A 20,664-nucleotide genomic window follows, 5' to 3' on the forward strand; every position below is an offset into this window, starting at 1 on the left:
ACATTATAGAACCCATTATGGCACCCACAGGAAAGCTAGGTTTTCAAATGTGTCTGGTTAGACTAGCTGCTCTGCTTGAGACACCTTGGGCCCCCACGGCCACAGCTGCAGCCAGGCAGCACACGGGTGGATAGCCTGGGTCACTTCGGAGTCTCAAGTGGGGCAGGGCAGAGGAAAGGGCTCCTCCTGAATGGACACTTTTGAAAACGCTAGCCTGAACATCTTAGAAGCTGCTGCTTTCTCAACAGATACACGCGTACAACCTCACTAAGGTTAAGAACAGTCGGTGTTCCTCTCTGAACAACTCCTCTCGGTTATCCTAGCAGGAGGATTACATCTTGCATTCTTTTAGAATAACTTTCTCGCCATGTGGTGGGATCGTTTCAGTCCTCCTGGAAGAAGGGAAGCAGACATCCAGGCATAGTAATGCCCTGCAAAAGGAAAACACTCTTCCCTACTCATGAAAGGAGTGGAGGGGACTTATATAGCAAGTCACGATCTCCTCTGGAGTACAAGCAAATGTCCAGGAAACACCCAAGCGTACTCTTGGCCTACCAAGGCCTCCAGAGGCTGCAGGAGGGTTTCAGTGCTGCTTGTTTTGCAGGAGGCTGGTGGGTGGAAGCGGGTGCAGAAGAAGCAGCAGAGTCCTTAGGCACTGCTTGCGACCTCTGGAAATGGCAGATCAGCTTCATCCGTGTTTCTGTGCTGGCTGAATGGAGAGACAGGAATTGCAGGGCTTCTTTGAGGCACCAGACATACCCTTCACAATAATCCTGCTGTCGGCTTCTGGCAGATGCTGCAAAAGCTGAAAGGGCAGAAGAGGAGAGAAGTGTTACACAGGGAGACTCAGGCTGGAGTTTTGCCTAAAAGTAAGGGCAGCAAGCATGACTGGCAGATGTACTCACCTCGGCTGTATTTCAGGTAGCTGACGGTCATCTCCAGGATGTCGGCTTTCTCCAGCTTGGAGTTGGGCTGGTGTCTCTGAAACTCCTTCTCCAGGAGCAGTTTCAACTGCTCGATGCTGCTGTTAATCCGATCACGACGCAGCTTTTCTACAATGGGTTTCCTGAGCTGTAACACAAGATGGGAAGAAGACAGTTAGCAGTGAGACTTTCCCCTTCCCGTCGCTATAACCTGCTGCTAAAGGAGTTCGGCCCTTCTCAGCTCTTCGCCCTCGCGGTCACAGAGACAGCAGATACTTACCCTGTTCTTCTCTTTGGCTGTTAGGATTTCCAGGGAGAGCGCACTGGGTGCCATTATCCCAAGTGCTGGTTTCAGCTCAAAGCTGGCTGGTTAGCTGGTGCAGAGGGGAGCTGGGAGTTCCTCTATTTATACGCAGTGGCTGCATACAAATGTATGGGTCCTAAGCGACTTTGAGTTTCCCACAGTCGACAGCCAATCCATGTATGCCCTGGGACAATAGAGAAAGCATCTATTACAGCATGGCAAATGGACTGTGAATTGCTTGGGGATAATACCCTGCTCCCAAAGGAGCAGGTGGACTGGGGAGTGTGTGACACAATAGGGCTTGGCATTACGGCGCTGCCGTAAGAACGTGGGAAAGCGTTTGCCGTCATTATAATCCAACTTCAGCCTGATGTTGGGAACGTCAACATCTCAATGTTCTGCCTTTTCCCAGGCTGTGGTGAAATTAAGCACAGAAGACTGATCCCAGGAAGAGATAATGCTCTGTGCCCATTACCAAAAGAGAAGTTGAAAAGGAAAAGATGCAGAATTAGAGGGACTAAACCCTTTCATTGACATTAAACTGTGCTTAGATGAATACAGTACCAGATAATTTTTGGGTAACTGGAGACTAAAATCAAGAGAAGAAGCCTTAAAACAATTTGTGCTAAGCAGTTTGCCTGAAATATTTTCCTCTCCATTGCTTAAATACGTAAAGTCCTTCTGTAAGTAATCTGGGCTTTCCTATGGCAACCCGTGACATGCAGGGATTATGATGCCTTTCCCAAACATGTCCTATTTAATTTCATGCCACTTTGTAAATGCCTCACTGTTCCCTTGGTCCCGAGTCTCAACGTAAAGCACCTAAATATATTTTCCCTTTACAGACAACTGAGATGCAGTGAAAAGTCAATTCTTGTCTCTTACTTTGCTTGTCTTTCCCCACCTGTGGAATGCAAATACAGGTGGAGGTTATCCTGTGACTGTTCAGTCTTGGGCTTTCTCAGTGTATGTGCCACACATATTGCAATGAGCACAGGTAACGAAGTGGAAAGGACCAGATAGGATCCAGGATTAAACCTTATTCTAGGTTGCCTACTTGTGTGGGGAGGAGGGGAGCAGTGGACCCAATCCAATACAAAACTAGTCACGTTTAAGATCTGTCAGTCAGGCACATCAGGCCTCGTATTGACAAATTCGCAGTTATGCTTTACGGTACGTCTGTTTCTGATGTAGTATGTGGAGCGCTACGGGTTTAAGGGGTCTCGTGCATGGGCATAGTTTTCTTCTTCCTTAATGCGTGTTCCATGGTCAGAGGCTAGAACAGGGAGTAAACCTAGATTGTCACTAATAGGCTAGCAAGTTGGGAATGTTAGTTTTTGAATACCTGTTTCTTACTACAACAGTATTCCTGAAAACTCTACCTATTTCCTGTGTCTGCCTTTCAAAACCAGAAAGGAAACCTTTCATTTTGCTGTCAGCTGCAGCCAGCCTATTTCACCTGCATCCCTCTCAGTAGGCCAGGGTCAAAACCTGTGCCTGCGGGTACACGGATAGCAATGTGTTCCATCACGCAGAGGGTTGTTGTATAAAAGGATATGATCCTGCAAAGGATGATCCTGTAGCTGGTTATTAACCTGAAGCTTACAAAGCCCCTTTAACCTCCTGGCTTCTCATGGCAGTGATTTTCATAGGTCAGCCATTCTCCCCTCCTCTCTAGCCCAAAGATGTTTTACATTTGGTACACTTGGGGTGTAACAATTTTAATTGTTGAAGGTTGTCAAAAAACTAAAATTGAACAGGGACTGAGTCCTATTCAAAATGAGTTCCCCAATTTATTTTGTCGGCTCGTAAGCAGCAGTCTTACTTGCAGCCAGGACTATCCCTGGCTGCGTGTACTTGTGCCATTATTGGAGCTTGAAGTCAAGCACTGGGCTTTGTGCATCTCTCTTGAGGGTCACATGAGATGGAATGGGCAGTGGGTCCTGCCACGAACCCTGTGGGAAGGAATATTGTTTGCAGCAGCAGCGGGCACAGCGAGATGGGAGGGAAGCTTTGACCCAATTTTCAGTTCTGGAAATATGAAATGAGTGGTTTTAAATAATGCCATCCTATCCCCAGCACAATGCCCCTGGACTCCAAAGGGCTAAACCAACTCCCACTGATTAAAGCATTATCCCTTCCTTTAAGTGCTGGGCAGATGGTGCAGCAGGCGTTAGCTTTCTTCTCAGGACCCGCAGAGGCACACTTCTTTTGTTGACAGTTTAACACTGTGAATGGGACAATGTGGGAAATCCTCCGAACTGTGGCCCCGCATCATCTGATGTGAATGGTGAACCAGGCATGCTGCCTTGCAGCGAGCACACAAAACAGCAGCCCTCTGGGCTCACAAACTCCCAGCTTCAGTCCTCCTCTCTCTGCCAGTTGAAAAGATAGCAAATCTTCAGTTCCCCCCTTGCCTGCTGCCCCTAGCCTCTGTATACTGTTGATGGAGAAAAGAGAAAGAAGTATCTCCCCCCCAGCCCGCACCCCTTTGGCTTGATTATTAAGGCCTGAAAACTTGATGGCAACAATATTTCCTAACTGATGCTTCAGAAAAATAAATTGTCTAGACTAACGCTGTCCCTAGAATATATTCCGTATGGAACTGGATGCAGTATGTGCTTTGTGCAAAGATTTCAGTAAGGAAAAAAAATCCTGTGCTGTAGGCAATCCAGTTGCTCTTCGTTAAAAGTCTGTAACTAGTTTGCTCAGTTTGGGCTCTTTTAAAATTCAGCTGTTAGCGCAGTAGCCTGTCCCACTGAAACGTGTTTGTGATCCAGGTCCTTGTCACTGTCCTTCATAGCTGCGGGAGGAGTTTGTGCCTCTGACTGTCATCGCAGGGCCAGAATGAAAGATTGATCGTCTGAGGCTCAGAAGCAGGGGTTTCCCTGTTTTTTGAATGAAGGCTTAAATCCCCAAAATTGCCAAACGTGTGGAGTTGGCTAAATAATATGACACAATAATTCCCTTTTTTGGAGGATGGTGTGAGATCTGGACCCGCTCTTGAGAGATGACAGCTGTGCTGTGGACAAAGAGGCTTGTTTTCCTAGTGGCCTTGTTCCTCTGTAAATCACATCAGTCATGAGTTGCATCATGAAGATGCAGTCTTCAAAATCGCACATAAAACCAGGGGTTGTTTCCACTCTCGCTTGGTATAGATATTGAAGAGTGTAAGGGGAAACAAATCAGCAAACAATTGCTGACGTCCGTAGTTACAGACCTTGCGTGTCAGGCGGGAGTCCTAGCTTTTCCTAAGGCAAGAACCACCGTGTTAATTGTCTTCAACTGTAGATGCTCACCATTTGCTCCTGAGCTATGGCGTGCAGTCTGTGTGCCATAGATCACTGTGAGATGAGGAAGAACTGTTGTCCCTAAATCAGGGTTCTTTCACCCGGTGTGCAAAATGCCAATCAACGCATGGAGTTGAGGTATTTGTCTGTATTGCCAGCCTGCAGAGTGAGGTGCTAGGCAAGAAATCACAAACCCGCCATGGCCTCAGGGGAGACAAGCCAAGGTTTTACACAATTCTGTTTACAAGGAAACATACACAACAAAAATAATGGTAGGCTATAAAAACTTACATAACCAAGGTTCTTCTATGTAAGCTCTATTACTTCACTCGTTATACTATGGCGATCTTATATTTCCATACTCATTATGCACCAGTGGGAGTTGGTTTTTTGTATTAAAATTAGGCAAGGCAAGGTAAGGCCAGAGCTTTCACTTGATACTTACCCAACATTGACCAATCTAAATCATAAATGAGAAAATCAGACAACTAAGCAACTATACAATATAGTTCAAATTCCGTACTTTAGGTTTGGTAGGAGCTTTCCACTTCAATTTTCATGGCTTCAAAACAAAAAGCGAGTTAACCAATATAACTTTTCTCCTTTCGACATCAGAACCACAGAGGATCCAGGAAAGGTAACTAACCAACCCCAAGACTATCATCAGTAGGTTTGTGTTCATTCTAGTCCATAAATCAAACTGGCTGGAGGACCGCTAGCCTAGGGAGCTTTCTGCTTCTGCTTTATAGGTGCTGATTTCAGCCGAGGTGCAGTCTTACTACACATGCTGTTTTCACAAAAGCAGCTACTACTTGTAATAGCAATTGGCAGCTTTCTTAGCCCATCTGATGCTTAGCTTTCTGTGGAGGGGAACCCAGTGTATAGCAATGCAGCGACAGGTCTGGAGGAAGGTGGACTATCAGAGAAGAGTACAGAAAACCAGAATTTCATTGCCTATGTTACGCAGATCCAGTCACAAGCGGTGTTCCCCAGGGCTTGGTTCTGGGGCTGGTCTTGTTCAATATCTTTATTGATGATCTGGATGAGGGAATCGAGTGCTCCCTCAGTAAGTTTGCAGATGACACCAAGTTGGGCAGGAGTGTTGATCTGCTGGAGGGTAGAGGGCTCTGCAGAGGGATCTGGACAGGCTGGATCGATGGGCAGAGGTCACCTGTATGAGGTTTAATAAGTCCAAGTGCCGGGTCCTGCACTTGGGTCACAACAACCCCATGCAACACTACAGGCTTGGGGAGGAGTGGCTGGAGAGCAGCCCAGCGGAAAGGGACCTGGGGGTGCTGGCTGACAGCCGGCTGAACATGAGCCAGCAGTGTGCCCAGGTGGCCAAGGCGGCCAACAGCATCCTGGCCTGTATCAGCAATAGTGTGGTCAGCAGGAGCCGGGCTGTCATTGTGCCCCTGTACTGGGCACTGGTGAGGCCGCACCTTGAATCCTGTGTTCAGTGTTGGGCCCCTCACAACAAGAAGGATGCTGAGGTGCTGGAGCATGTCCAGAGAAGGGCAACGGAGCTGGTGAGGGGGCTGGAGCACAAGTCTTGTGGAGAGCAGCTGAGGGAACTGGGGTTGTTCAGTCTGGAGAAGAGGAGGCTGAGGGGAGCCCTCATCGCTCTCTACAACTGCCTGAAAGGGTGTTGTGGTGAGGTGGGTGTTGGTCTCTTCTCCCAAGTAACCAGCAATAGGATGAGAGGAAATGGCCTCAAGTTTGCGTCAGGGGAGGTTTAGACTGGATGTTAGGAAACATTTATTTACGGAGAGAGCAGTCAAGCATTGGCACGGGCTGCCCAGGGAGGTGGTGGAGTCGCCATCCCTGGAAGTGTTCAAAAAACGTGTAGACGTGGCACTTCAGGACATGATTTAGTGGGCTTGGTGGTGTTGGATTGATGGTTGGACTTGATGATCTTAAAGGTCTTTTCCAACCTTAATGGTTCTGTGATTCTGTAAAAAGCAATGCTCCTCTACATCTGGGGCTGTAATTACTGCTTAAAGCTTTTCTTTCTATATCACTTTTAGAGCATTTTTATTTTAGACCATTTCCTACATTCATGTCAGCCTGTCTCACAAATGCTATTGATGGTGTTTTTAAAGCAATAATTATGATTTTTATTTTTTTCTGTGCCTCCCTTAAATGGTTTAAAATCTTTCTGACAAACCCGCTCAAGACACCTATTTAGTGTCAAAGAGCATAACGTTCCCAAGTTTTAAAAGGGCTCTCGCATAATACTGATCGATCAATGTGCTCCTTGGGAAAATAGCCCTCCAGATGGTCTATCGGGACAGGAATTGCTGGTCATCACAATGCAGAGCCAAAAAGCGTCACTAATGTGGGCTGTTGTGAGGCACGCTTCCTTTGTGGTCCCTTTGAATGTCATAAATAGGGAAGAAAGTGTGGGAAACTCTGAGAAACTCAGGCCCACACTCTGAGGTTAATAGGGGCTTTGTCAGGAGAGTATTCCTGGGCTGTGGGATCAGCATAATAAACAACATCTTCCCTAAGGGTGGGAATGTGTTGGAGCAGGGGAGAGTCACCCAAGGGGATAGAGGAGCGATAAGCACCTTTGCGTTCAATTATTATAAGTGATAATAATTAATAAATTGTAAACATAACCTTTGCTGTGCTAAGACTGGTGAAACCGGAGGTCTGGCTTTTAACTCTCCAGTAATTGGTAAACTAAAGCCCAGAGGGGCAAGCCTTTGGTGAAATACAGCAGCAGTGCACTTGTGCCAGCTGTGGAGCTGACTCCCTGGAGCAAATGGAGGCTTTCTGGTGGGGTTTGGTTTCTTCCCCCTGCCCAGAAAGGAGGCACTTACTGTTTCTCTTCCGTACACCACTCTGCAAACAGTCTGAATCTCGCATACACTAACAGCTAAGCGTGATCGACTCCCCGCTATAGCTGGAGTAATGTAGCATGGCCTCGGTGTAAATGAGAATGAGACCTTGTGGTTTGAATGACAGTAGCCATGTCTCTCCAGATTTTTGCCAATATGGGTGGCAGGAGCTCCGCGCTGAGACGGCTGACTGGGATCTCACAGGAGTCTTGCACAGTTGTCATTTCTATGGCCTGTTCCCATGCTAGCCTCGAACTAGAGGGACTGGGTTCAAATCCAACAATCTTCAGCTTGTGCAGCTCTTCTTTGGTTTCCTTTTAGCTTTTCCATTTATGCTGTCAGCTTTAAACAAACTGCAGTGACGCTGCCGACGGTGACATTCACAACATGGTTTACTTGGGTGGTAACGCATTAGCTGCAGAAGACACCCGTCCACATAATAGCAGCAGACTTCTCTGTGCCACGTGTGGCTCTGTTCCCAGTCCCTGTGGTGCACAGTCAGGTTGTGGTGTGCTTTGGAGCACGCTGCATTTTGACTGAGTCTCAACTCCCCCAAACTTCCTATCCGCAGACTGCCTTAATTAGGCTTCATTTAAAAATGCACAGGCAGGTATGAACAGCTTTAATTTTGCTGGCATTCAGAAGCTTGTACTAATTGACAAAGACAAGTTGAGCACAGCAAGGTGAAGTGACTTTTTCAAGATCACTAAGCAACCACAAAATCTAAAAATACCTCTTCTGAATTACTTAGTCGTTCATTAGGAAGAACAAATCTATCTGCAGCGTTGGTATCAGCCCCTGATGAACTGCAGAACTGTACCAAAACCCCACCTTGTATTGCACTGGCAGACAGATGAAGAGCACTCAACCAGCGGGTGCATTCAGGGTAAAATAATAACCCAAATGATCCATGCAACCGTAATGAGGTAGGGCAATATGTTCTTGACCTGGCTAGCTGGCTTTTTGGTCCTTTCCATACGTCTAACAAAGGGTTTCATCACAAATCAAGTGAGGACTGGCCAGGCACCGCTAGCAGTGTTTGAATGCAGTTTGATCTTGTCAGCTTAGCAGTTCTGAGTTTGCTTAGTGCTTAACTAAGCAGCCATTTGACAAGATCAGATATTCTAGGTTTCCTTTTGTTTAAGGAAAAAAGGATATGCTAGAAACAAAGTTTTTTAAGGACATCTCTGCCAGGGAATCTGAGAAGAGTTGAAATTGTTGGCCAATGGTTTTTCATGCTGTTACTATGTCTCTAGAAGAATGAGAGGGTTGCCTGTCATATATTCAAATCAATGAATTACCGTGGTTAGATAATAGCTTAGTGAATTGATTATTTGTGCAGATTTGTTTTACTTTGAAGAGAAGGGAAAATAAGAGGTGACTAGTCCCCACTAAGCAATGAATGGGAACTCTTCTAAGTAAAAATGAGTGAATGTTATTGGGGAAAGTGTGGTGTTTTGGAGAGACTGTTGGTATTTAAGGTGCTCAAGGTTGGCTTTGGGATCCCCTTCTTGTGCTTTCTTCCTGCTTCCCCAAATTCCTCCTGAATCCCTCTTTGTTTTTTCAGGTCATCCATTCCCTCTTTGTGTAGCTGTGTGGAGAAGGACAAGCACATCCCTTACGGCAGGTGCTAATCTTCCTCACATCACCAGAGTGCAGCTGACTTAATCCTCACGGGACAGGAATTGCTTGGCCTGGACATAGAAAATTGCAGAAGAGTCTCGAGCCGAGACTGTGCACGGGTGCTACAGTGCCTCTCTCTGCAGCTCCTGGGAAGCCCAGACTGCTTGCTTTGGGTCTCCAGCTGGTACAAGCCGGGTAGGTAGGCTGTTGTAAATCTCCGTGTAAGAGGATATGCTAGATTTGCCTCTGAATTGAGGTGGGGTGGAAAAATCAAGGGGGGATCATCTAAAATATACTTGGCAGAGAGACCATCTCTACAACAGGCTGGATAGAAGAAAAACTTGAAAGCCTGGTGGAGTGTGGCTGTTTCTCAACCCCGAGGCACAGGCCCTATTCATGGCATGTTTTGGACCCTTAGGTGGATGTCAGTGAAAGGGAATGTTTGAAGAGAAGAAGAGCATGGGGAAAGAATTTAGGAGAGGAAATGCTTTTTCAATCTCTGTTTGCTATCAAATTATGTATACTTTTAGCCATACACGGGCAGATTTCACTTCAGTAAAGAAAGCAATTCTGTTATTGGCAAACAGAACTTGTGTTTAGGTAACAGAAGGTGCTAAAATTAAAAGGCAACAAAAACTAGTTCACCCCGTTGTGGGTAGTATCAAAGAGGAGGGTAAGATCCCCAAGCAGAGTCAGGGGCCAAACTCTTTGGAAGTTTTTAGGAGTTCTGCATGTTGCTACCTCCTAAATGGACAGAAAGCGTAAGTCTGAACTCAGGTTGGTGGGCAAATTAATGGGGAATGGAGGGAGATAAACTGGCTGTCAAACTAGTGATTTGCTGAAGTCTGAATAGGTTCCTCTTAAGTATCTGGGGCTATACCTCTCAGTATCTCACTTCAATTTCACCTTTGTTTTAATTTTTGATAACTTGTCCAGAGGTTGCTTCTTTGTGAAATTAATTTGGCAGAACAGGATTTCAGATCCTGCAAATATAAACTATACTGGAATGAAGGGCTCAGAAATACGACATCATCTACTAGCTTCCCCACGGCAGGAGTCTGCATATGCAACACTTAGTCCAGGAGTATTAGCTGTTTTAATCATTTCAAGCCAAAGGATTAAGGGCTAAAACCATTTTTATTGTATTGTACAGTGAAGACACCGAAGTTGAACATCACACAGGATGAATACATCACAACTTTATAAAAGCTTTTTAAGCTCTTTAGCATGTTCAGTGAGTGACTATAATAAAGTACTTATTGCCTCCCTTCCTCCCCCTTTTCCTGAAGGTGTATCGCAGGTATTTCCTTTACAAAAGGCATCAATTATCCCTCAACTGAGAGTAGCGCATACTGACCTTAAGAGAATTTTCCCTAGAGCTACCTGTTATCCTCATAACTTTCTGTAAGAAGGTATACTAAAAATAGCGTAGAAACTTCAGAAGAATCAGCATTTCTTAATAACATCTTTCACTCAAAAGGTAAAGGCTCAATATTCTCTTTATGATAGAAAATACATTCTTCAAAGTGCTCCTTCTTTAGGAGCGTCAATACGTTATCTAGAGAGAATGGAGCACTTGAACCAGCGACCCAGGGAGTTAGCAGAAAGATTTCCACTGACAGCCACAGGCTCAACAGCCTTGCCAAGCAAGAGAGTGATGGAAGCTGAAGGGCGTTTGGCGCTCTCAATCACCGCAGAACTTGGTCCTCTCTTTGGCTAGGAGCCACCACTAAAAGCAGCAAATTTGCTGCAAGGTACAAACACATGCCTTCATTATGAAGGGAAACTACTTGGCGACCCTCATTTCTCGTGACAGAAAAACAATAACCACCCCCTCCCGCCTTTGGAAAGCAATGTTTCCTACTTTAAAGAGGAACTATTAAATCACAGGTCCCTCTAGTTTTTGTAGCAAAACACAGACTAAAACAAAGTTCAGCAGGTCTGCCAGGGTCTCCAGATGGTAGAGGCAGCAGCCACAGTCTTCTGGGCAGGTTGCTTTCTGGCAGGCAGACGGGGCGACAGAGGTGGACTGCGCAGAGCAGGAGAGTACATGACATCTGCACCCATCTGGGCTTTGCAGAAATGCTTGATTAGCTGCACCTGAGTTTCCTTCTTGGGTTCATAGTAGGACAGAAAATGCATAGCTTCCTTGAGGCACCGCAGGTATCCACTGTTAAAGTCCTGCTCTCGATTCTTGTGAATGAATGCTAGGAAAGAAAGAAAGAAAGAAGCAAATGCAGTGGGTTAAGATCATGACCAAAACACAGGACAGTGGTGCTTCATGCATTCAGTTTTTTTGAAAAGCCTGAGTCCACGAGCCTTGCTCATGTGCCTAGACCTGGTGTATCATAGCCCCTGCACGCTTCGGGGGCCAGGGCTATACGGGAGGGCAAAGGCCTGGGGCAGCAGAGCGCAGGTGGTGTGCAATACGTGCTCTGCACTCACTTTGGTCCTGCTGGCTCTGCTGCTTCAGGTAGCTGACAGCCACTTCCAGGATGTCGGCTTTCTCCAGCTTAGAGTTGGGCTGGTGTCTCTGAAACTCCTTCTCGAGGAGCAGTTTCAGCTGCTCGATGCTGCTGTTGATCCGGTCACGGCGCATTTTCTCCACCACCGGCTTTCTCAGCTGTAAGAGAGATGGAGCAGATCGTCAAGGATTTTCTGAGACCTGACCTCATTTCCCCTTCTGATGCCCTGATATACACGTTCAAAGATGCTTGCTTTTAGTGGGAGAGCTTTGCAACGCTGCCTATCTGTTCCTTGCTCAGTTTTGTTTTTAAAAATCTATATAGTCTCGTTTATCTCTCTTGAACCCATTTGCCTTCCCCCAGACCACTTTCTCCCTCCTTATCTCATCTTTTCCCATGTCGTACTTATTTGATAGAGGCAGCCCATTGCATTGAGCACAGACCAGCCTTTCCGATCCTGTCAAGGGCTCTACTTACTTTATTCTTTTCTTTTGGCAGCAGTTTCTCTTCCATGTGGATCATGAGCGTGTTACTGGGAGCCATTCTTAGTGCTCTCAGTCCTGGGCACAGACCCCCACACCAGGCTGCTGTGCGGAGCGTAAGGCTGTGCTTTGGCAGCTACCGACTGCCTCTATTTATACGTCGGGGAGCTTCGGCAGATATGTGAGTCTGGGGATTGCCGGAGTTTCCCACAGCCGTTCAGCCAATCCAGGCACACAGCTGAACAATAGAGGGAGCATCTATTAGTGCATGGTACATTGATCGCAAATGCCCTGGAGAGAATAACCTTCTGCCCACGCTGGCTGGTGGAGTGTGCAGTGTGGCTCTTCAGGGCTGCCCGGGGATCTGGGAAAACAGTGACCCTCCAGCTGGTTGTCTGGGATCAATTGCATTCCTCAGTACCTACATGTGCCAGTCACATTTGTGGTGTGGAGGAGGCACACTTTTGGGGGGAAGGCAGGAAAAGAAGAAGAAGGGGAGCACTGTTAAGGTCAGAATCAACAGCACCAAAGACATCTCTCTGCTCTTTCTAGAGAGGGTACTTTACAGCCAGCCTCCCAGGTGCCGTTTGCCGGAGTGTGGGTGGATTTGTGCTTGTCGGTACAGTCATGACACTCTTAATGGGTGAGCCAAAGTGTTATCAGTGTGAAACGACAGGTTTGTTTCCATGTGTCTAAATGCCATGGAGAATCTGCAGGCAGGATGGTGGGATGTTGGACGGACTGGGTGAATAAATAGGGAAGGGGAAGCAATTGGAAATGGTAGCCTCTCTCTCTTCACACACAGAGGTCTGTGAGCCCGTTGCACCAGTGTTCCCGTTGCCTTCATTAAGGACAGGCACACACCTCCTAGGAAAACTGAGCCCATGCGTAGTCACCCTGTAGCTCTTTCTTTTCCCTTTTCTACTCTTTTTCATACACACATTTACAAGAATGATGGTTAAGATGGGCTAAAGAATAGCATCAGATTCAACCCAGAAGCCCTAGACCTTGGGAAGCCAGAGGCAGGTCGTGAATGGGATTTAGTAGCTGAGGCCCATCTTTGGACCTCAGCAAGGAGGTCAGTTCTGCTTCTTGCCCGAGGCTTCTCGTGCACTCCGTTCTCATCTGACCAAGGAGCATCACACTGCCCCACTCCAGACTGGACCTGCTGCAGTTTGCAGAAGATGAGATCTCAGAGACCATGTTCTACGTTACACGTTGCCTCCCTGTGTACCCTTTAGCATGCCATCCCCACTCCGTTTTCTTACCTGGAGAATGGGGATAGTGCTGCTTGCTTGTGTTTGCATGAAAATGTCGATAAAAATTAAGCAAATATTATTTATTTTGTGGTAAAGTCAAGAAAAAGAGTGAAGTTGTGTGAACACTTTAGGTTAATTCTGATTTTGTTTCATGAGAAAAATCTCTGCCTGGATACAGTCCTTGAGGCAGCACTGAAAATAACCCAGAACCTACCTGAGAAAAGCTGTGCTGCATCCTGCCATCTGAGGGTCTAGTCTGTAGTGCCCGAGGCAGAGATGTGCTTGTCTTCGCCCAGCGCACCGCTTGTGCGCAGGAGTGTGGCTGAGAATCTGGAAATGGAAACGGTGGAGGGAAGTGTGCAGTGAGGTAAGAAAGCCAAAGACAATTTCTTACTTGGAAATCCTGAAGTGAAGCCTGAGTCTAATGGGCAGTTGACAGGAAGGAGGGAGGTGTCACTGAAATAGCCAGCTTCGTGGCTTTCATTGTATGGGCCTGAATGGGCTTAGATCTTTGTGAAGGGCAGATGTTGTTCTTGGAGGCCTTTATTCCCTGCGTTGTGGGAAAGCCAGGAGACAAGACATCTCATGAACACTTTGAAGCCCTCAAAGGATTATGATACAAAATACGATACGGCTCAGAGACCATGCCCTAGCTTTTGCCAGCTGTAATAAGGTGCTGCCCTTTTTCCTGTATTCTTTGGCTGGTGTCCTGTGTTATCCCTTTCCTAGCAAGGGAATGATGGTGGCAGGCCTTGAAGCTATGAGCTGACAGGTAGGCATGTACCAGGCTGGTCGGAAAGACTCTTCAGTGTCAAAACACATCTTTTTCCCAACTCCTGAGAAGCAGCCCTGACCTTTATTGCTGTATTATAACTGATAGCCAGATGGTCTTTTGGGAGTTGGATTCTTTCCCTTTAAATCATTCAGGCTCAAGCACCGTCACTAATGTTGTGAGTAGTCGCAAGGCACACTTCTATTGTCCCAACAAGAAATGTTATCAATAGGGGAAAAGTATGGGAAACGCAGAGAAATTCAAACCCACACAGCCTGGTGCTAATAACTCCTTTGTGGAGCCTGCGCTTCTGTCAAGGCACGATGAACTCGCATGGCTTTTTCACCCAGTAAGGCTGAAAGGAGCCATTTCGCCATGCAGGCAGGGGTTTCTCGGAGATCTGTGTTTACCAGAAGAAAGGGGCAACAAGGGGCAAGGGGGCAGAGACGCTGGTTCACACACAGGGGTGGCCAGCAGGAGCACCGAGCTCAGCTGCAGCACTGGCTGTGCCGGGGGCTGCTGGTTTGCTTCACCGTGCCTCAGTTTGCTCTTCTGGGAAATGGGAGTGGTGCTGCTAAACTCTTCCCCAGAGCCCTCTTGGAATCAGGAGCTGAGCCTGTGTGTGTGGTGGGAGGTGAGGGCAGGGCTGAAGTGGCCCTCGTGCTTTTCTGGCACCACTTGGGGATACTGCTGAACACCTGCGAGAACAAAGTGGAGAAGGAGCATCTCTGGGTACAGTGCCCCTCGGCAGTGGCAGGGCTAAGGGTGGCCTCTTCTCGCTGTCTTGCAGAGGAGTTTATTTTCTCCCCGTCTGTTGGGAGCTTGGCAGATACTTCTTCCCTGGGACACCCCTTTGTCATCACAGCTGCCTGGAGACCAGGGCCTTGCAGGATCTGTCCTGTGTGCAGTCTCATCTCCAGCGGGCTTTCGTCTCTTCCTCGGGCCAGCCCGTGGTTAGCAATGCTGGAAAGGCTTATTTACACGGCTAAAATAGCAGGCTTTTTAGGACCAAGCTGGCTCTGCTCTCACTTTCACGGGTAATGTGCTAGTGGCAGTATCACTGAGGAGGACAGCAGCAGTGAGAAAATCTACCAGGGTCTCAAGTAGACCTGTGCTGACACATCTGCATGGAAATTATTATCTTTGAATGCTTGATTAAACTATTGGGTCTGTATGTTGTGCCACAGTCATACCTTACTATTGCTGCGTGGACGTGTCCTAATTTTTATGATGTTTATGATTCCTAGATTTTTGCACCACAAATCCCTGCAGTATTGCCACACCCCTTCATCATCCCTGTACTCTTATGACTCGGTCTGTGGAGGTTTCTTGGATGAGGTTTGAAAAGAAAGGGTACTGCCTGCTTGAGAGGAACCCTAATGACCCTTTGTTTTTAACTGATGAGCCACTGCTTCCTTTGGTGTCCCAGGTGAAGATCCCTTCTCCCAGCCCCCCAAGGTGCACCTAACCCTGCCTACTGTGTTCTGCTCAGGGCATTCCAGTGATACGACATTCTACACGGTAAATAGTTTAAAAGACGGTTTGGCATGGGAGGCGATATATAAAGAAATTATCCTGCCAAAGTTGCTGTTTGGGATTGGCAGCTTCTGCTCTCGCAAGCCAAGCATAATTCTGCTGTCTGAACGAATGGAGTGGAAGTGTAGTGAAATCTGCCTCTTTTAGGGGAAAAGGTTATGTTGTTATTAGACCTATTGTGTAAAATATTCCATTAAATGTCATTAGCATGGCATTATCTTGCCTCCTTTAGACATTAGAACCCTGCCAGAAAGGGGTCTTTTACACCGTAAAGTACATTCTTCACAGGTTTAACCTTTTTTAATTAGTTTTTCTCTAGATCCAGAATGTTTAATGTACTGCCATTCCCAGGTGCATAAGTGAATGAAAGTGGACTTTGATCATTAAGAGACATATGAGACAATTTGATCTGCATTTTCAGGGTTGTTATAGGCAAAAGCAATTTCTGTAGCTGCTTCTGTGGGTGACCCTGAAATAGTCATGCACCAATGACATACAGTGAGTATTCCAAATAATTAAAAATTAAGGAGAATTTATTATTTTTCGGACCAGCTGAAATTCCCATAAGTCACCTCTCAGCATATTCAAGAGTGCACAAGAGGGATTTATTATTTCCTGGTATATTGACTCTGAAAGGTCTGGGGATTACAGCTGCTTTGCACATGAATAGCTGGAGTGTGTTGTACAAAAGGCATGGTCTGTGGGATAATGGGGTTGGATGTGGGAAAGCGCTGACCCTGGGGGAGAGCAGGCTGGTGCCTGATGGCAGGAATCGATTATGTCTCAAAGGAACACATTGCCCTGAGAGCAGGCTTTGCGGGAGCCACCATGTTATGTGTTTACCACCCTCCTCCTTCAAAACCCGGCGTAAAACCACCACAGAATATATCCTATCCTTCGGCTTTTACCAGGACACTCAGCTACACCCTGCTCTGTGGTGACACCAGCCAGTGCCAAGCTAGTTATGATCTCAGTAACGTAACCGTGCCCCATCTCAGCAACAGGGCTGAGACCCAGCCGGTCTCTCTCACGTGCTACCAGACGGTTTTGCGTTTTGATCTAAAGCACCCCAGGTACTGCAGACTTCAGTGGGAGCACACGCTCCCCAAAAGTCCTCTGAAATATGCAGACCCCATCAGTCACCTACTCAGCTCTGGTCTTATGTTAAACCACAACAGCAAGGAAGGAGACAGGAGAACTGTCACCAACAGTGGAGTAGAGGGAGCAAACGCAGAAGCTGCTGAGTTCATGCACTTTCTTCATTGGCTTGGGTGGGTTTTGTTGGAGGGCGGTGGCATTCAGTTCTTACAGTGGGCCCAGCATCTCTGAGGATCTGGCATTACTGCCAGCCTTTCAAATGCTGCAATTTGGGCTTCAGGAAACCAAGAGAAGGGCTGAAAGTCACAGGGATTTAACAAAAACATTTTGATGTTTCTAATAAAAATAATAGTATTTTGACAGATTTTTAAAACTCACTTTTTGCTTATTGAGCATTTTGACTTCGTTTGGATCAATATCATCAATTTTCCCTCTTTACAGAATCATGAGGCTTGAATGCGAAGTCTTACTGAAGGCCATAAGTATTATGACTCTCAGGATAAAAATCACAAGACGTACCAAATAGCGCTGCCAGGGATTTTGGCAAGGAGAGGGTATCCTGCAGAGAGAATATTTCAGAGGAGCAGGTTGAGAACTGGGAGTGTGGTTTGTGAGGTCTGGCCCCAACATGCACTTGCTGTCATTGTCAAGACAGGAATGGTGTGTTTGTGCCAGACAGGAGGGCTGTCACCCCTCCCCTTATAAGAGCAGCAATTAATCCTATCAGCATGTGTCAGATATTTAATCACTCAACTCTAGCCAGGGCAGCAGTGGAGGGGGGAGATAACAGTCACAGACTTTGCTGGCGTCCCCCGAGCCTCATTTGATTGTTCCCTACCTTGGGAACAAGGTTGTAACCTGAAGCTGATTTTCCCGTATGTCCCAGTGAATTTCTCCCCTTCCCTTGAGCTCAGCCTGAGTTTTGGGATGTAAGTGCCTACCGCAATCCCCTTTCTCATGCTTGGCAGCTGCCAGTCACCACACTGCGGAGCACAATGGACGTGTGTCTGGTGAAAGCGTCTTGGGACTCAGTGTCAGGTCCTGCCTTGCCAGGCAGGTGGATTTTGGAGGGCTGTGGAACATCTTGCCATGTTCAGCTGGTAGTAGAATGAAGACATCATATCTGATACAAGCAGGCCCCTGCCTTGCAGGCAAGAACGGTTTTTCAAAAGCTAGATAACCTAGTTCTGAGCCAGGCAAAGGACTAGCAGAGGGGCACACGTAAGAACTGACAGACCTTGGTTCTCACAAGACATACAAGGCAGAGTTGGACGCCCTCATCACCATGCCACAGGGCAAGGCACATTGTCGGATGTCAGGATGAGGGGAATCTAGTGCAATAAGCTGTGCCAGACTCTAAAGAAAACAGCCTAGAGAGGGTTAAGAATAGGACCAGGACCCCAGAATATCTCCAGTGTAGCTGGTAGCATAAACCAAACTACAGTCATCTGCAGCACTAAGTCCTGGGAATCTGGCATGAAGTCCCCAGGACCTGCCATCAAAGGACTGTGTGGACACCTTTTGCATACGACCAGTGATCAGCACACAACACTGCAGCTGCAGATAGCACTTGTTAACTAAAGCAGCATGGCTCCTTTCTCACTTCTAAGTCACTGGTTTTATCCAGGCCAAGGGTCTAGGGCCTGAAATTCCCTTACAAACTCAGAGAGTTCGTGTAATTCAGGATGCACACTGCATCCTCTCCTCCAAGGAGCTCCAGGCCAGAGCAACCGTAACTGCTGGGAGCCAGCTGATGGTCTAAGGAGAGCTGCAGCTTAAGACTGAGGTTTTGGTGGGTCTTCAGGAGCATGAATAAACAAATTAAAACTCAGTTTACTTTCTAGAGAGATCAAGTTAATTTCTGTTGAAGTGATCATTAAGTATTTCCTGATCAAGGATTTAAGTGCATCTTCCTTTTCAGCCATTTCATGGGCCTGAACAAATGGTACTAACATCATTTTCAAAAACCACTGCTGAACTTGAGTACAGAGGAGAACTTTTGCATCTGCTTCTCTAGGTGGTGCATGACTGGGAGCGTGGTCCAGGCCAGTAATCCAAATTCTCCCACAAGCTAGGGAGTTGGATCCTTTTCAGAGATTCCAAAGCTAGTTAAAACAAAAGTGGGTGCTGAGCATCTCTGCAAACCAGATGTCTCAAGTAGCCACTTGGCAACAGAAGCACTGCGACCAGTAGGCTATTTGAAATATTGAAGTTTTGGTTTTCTCCTGCCTGCCTCATTTTTCTTCCTTTGTAAAATGTTGCTAATAATACATCCTTATCTCACAGAGGAGCTTGCTGAGAATTCATTAGCCGGTATTTGTAAAGCACTTTGAAAATGCAAAGCCAGTGCATTATTCCTAGTCTTCTGGATGCTTTCCACGTTATTAAAATAAGGATTTCAGAAAGGCTTATGGAGGATCAAAACAGCATCCCAAACTTGAAAGGAAGCAAGACTGTTAAACCATCAACCGTCGCCTCCCCCTGCAGCCAGATGTTAAGCCCTAAAGAACCGAAGTGGCACAAGGAATTACTTTCCCAAGTTCCCCCAGCTGGGCTGACAGGCCTTGATCAATGGTTTTCTCCGCAGCGAGTGCTATGCAGATGGTCTACCCAGAGCAAGGCTTCTGTGAAGTACAAAGGGAAGTCAAACACCATTTCTAATTCAGCTTGTAGCATGGCACACTTCCTTTATCCTCGGCCTGAATGCAGTGAATAGGAGAGCAGTGTGGGAAACTGGAAGGAACTCCAAACTCACACACTCTGCGGGTCTGTAAGACACTCCTGTCCTCAAGCCGCATCTGCCTGTGACAGACAGAGGGAAAAAGAGTGGCAGAACAAAAAATCAGATTATAAAAACTTCATGAAGGGAAAATAAACCCCAAGTAAAAGGAAAAATTGAAGGAAGCTATATAGACAAACAGAAATTGCGCCAAACAGGGGAGCAAAGCGAGGAAGGGCTAGGAGGAAGTGACAGGGAGAGGAGCTGCAGGAGCAGTCTTGCTCACCCACCAGTAAGGCCAGAGAAGATTGTCCCACTGAAGGCGGCAGAGGTGATTTTGGCCCACTCTAAGACTTGAGCCACGTGTTCTGTTTGCCTTTTTAATTCCCCAGATTTGTTTAATATGTCCGAGGAAACACAGACCCTTGACTTTAGTCAAGCTGCTCGTAAGCTTATGCAAACTGTTGCAAACAGACACAGAAGCTCCTCCAATCCTTCATTGCCCTGGCATGATAATCTGAATTGCTGTTTGCTGTAATTTAGTGTGGAGTTTAAATGCACGACTGATTTCCTCCTGCCAGCTTGGAGATCCTCTGCCGTAGGTGAGGCATTGCCTCACTTCAGCTTTGCCCAGAAGAGTAATGTGTTTTTTTGCTAGGGCTGTCTGTGGAGTCACGGCCAGATGCCCGGAGACTCTGCCACCGGGTGTCACTTGGCGGTCAGACTGCCCATACCCCGGGTTGCTCCGTACCGCTGTCTTGCTGTTCTTTCTATCAAAGGCTGGCCTGCCCTAATACGATGGCAACCATTGCAGCACATCACCCATGGTGGTAGAGCAGGGCTCCGATTCCCTAGCTCCACGTGTCCATTGGTGTGCTTTCCTTGAGCGAACTTGGAAATACCAAGCTTTGAAACACAAGCAAGGCAGGTCCCATTCAGGCAGCCATCGCTGCAGTTTTGCGACGGGATTTTTGCGCCTCTTTGCTGCACAGTGCTAAGGGAAAAAGATGATTCCTGTGGAGCGTGAGGATATCATGGTACTTTCGTATGACCCGTCCAGAGCTAGAGGAGCTGGGCTTGGCTTTTAAGAAAATTAGATCAGATTTTATACCAGTCGTACTACGGGGAAGCTTTTTTCTATCTGTGTTGTTTGGATGAAAGAAATGGGAAACAATAGACCCGATTCTGGTATTGGTATTTGGCAGGTGAAAATTCAGGCTTAAATTTTGCTGATTAGGTTTCTGATAAATTCCACTCTAGGCGTAGAGGTAATTTGTATTTATACCAGTTTACCGGAGATCAGGAGATATAAAAGCTGGAGGCCAAATCTAGCAGTCCACTCTTCATGGA

At 46.8% G+C, this 20,664-nt stretch overlaps 2 protein-coding genes across 2 annotated transcripts; both read right to left on the reverse strand.

Moving 5' to 3' along the window:
* Window positions 1-551: 551 nt before the first annotated feature.
* Window positions 552-1,432, reverse strand: LOC309412539 (transcription factor HES-5-like; the record flags this gene model as incomplete). Its single annotated transcript, XM_082009463.1, is given in 5 exon segments — window positions 552-805; window positions 906-1,071; window positions 1,204-1,287; window positions 1,289-1,363; window positions 1,367-1,432. Coding segments are annotated over 5 exon segments (645 nt in total).
* A 9,483-nt stretch (window positions 1,433-10,915) lies between these two features.
* LOC309412360 (transcription factor HES-5-like) lies at window positions 10,916-12,006 on the reverse strand (the record flags this gene model as incomplete). The annotated part of the gene is made up of 3 exons (XM_082009245.1): window positions 11,926-12,006; window positions 11,429-11,606; window positions 10,916-11,190 (listed from the first exon to the last, which is right to left on the reverse strand). Exons 1-3 carry the CDS (start codon window positions 11,989-11,991, stop codon window positions 10,916-10,918), a joined length of 519 nt encoding a protein of 172 aa, XP_081865371.1. The 5' UTR covers window positions 11,992-12,006.
* Window positions 12,007-20,664: the final 8,658 nt, after the last annotated feature.

Source organism: Phaethon aethereus (assembly GCF_964289735.1).
Source record: "Phaethon aethereus genome assembly, chromosome: 21".
Taxonomy (NCBI): Eukaryota; Metazoa; Chordata; class Aves; order Phaethontiformes; family Phaethontidae; genus Phaethon; species Phaethon aethereus.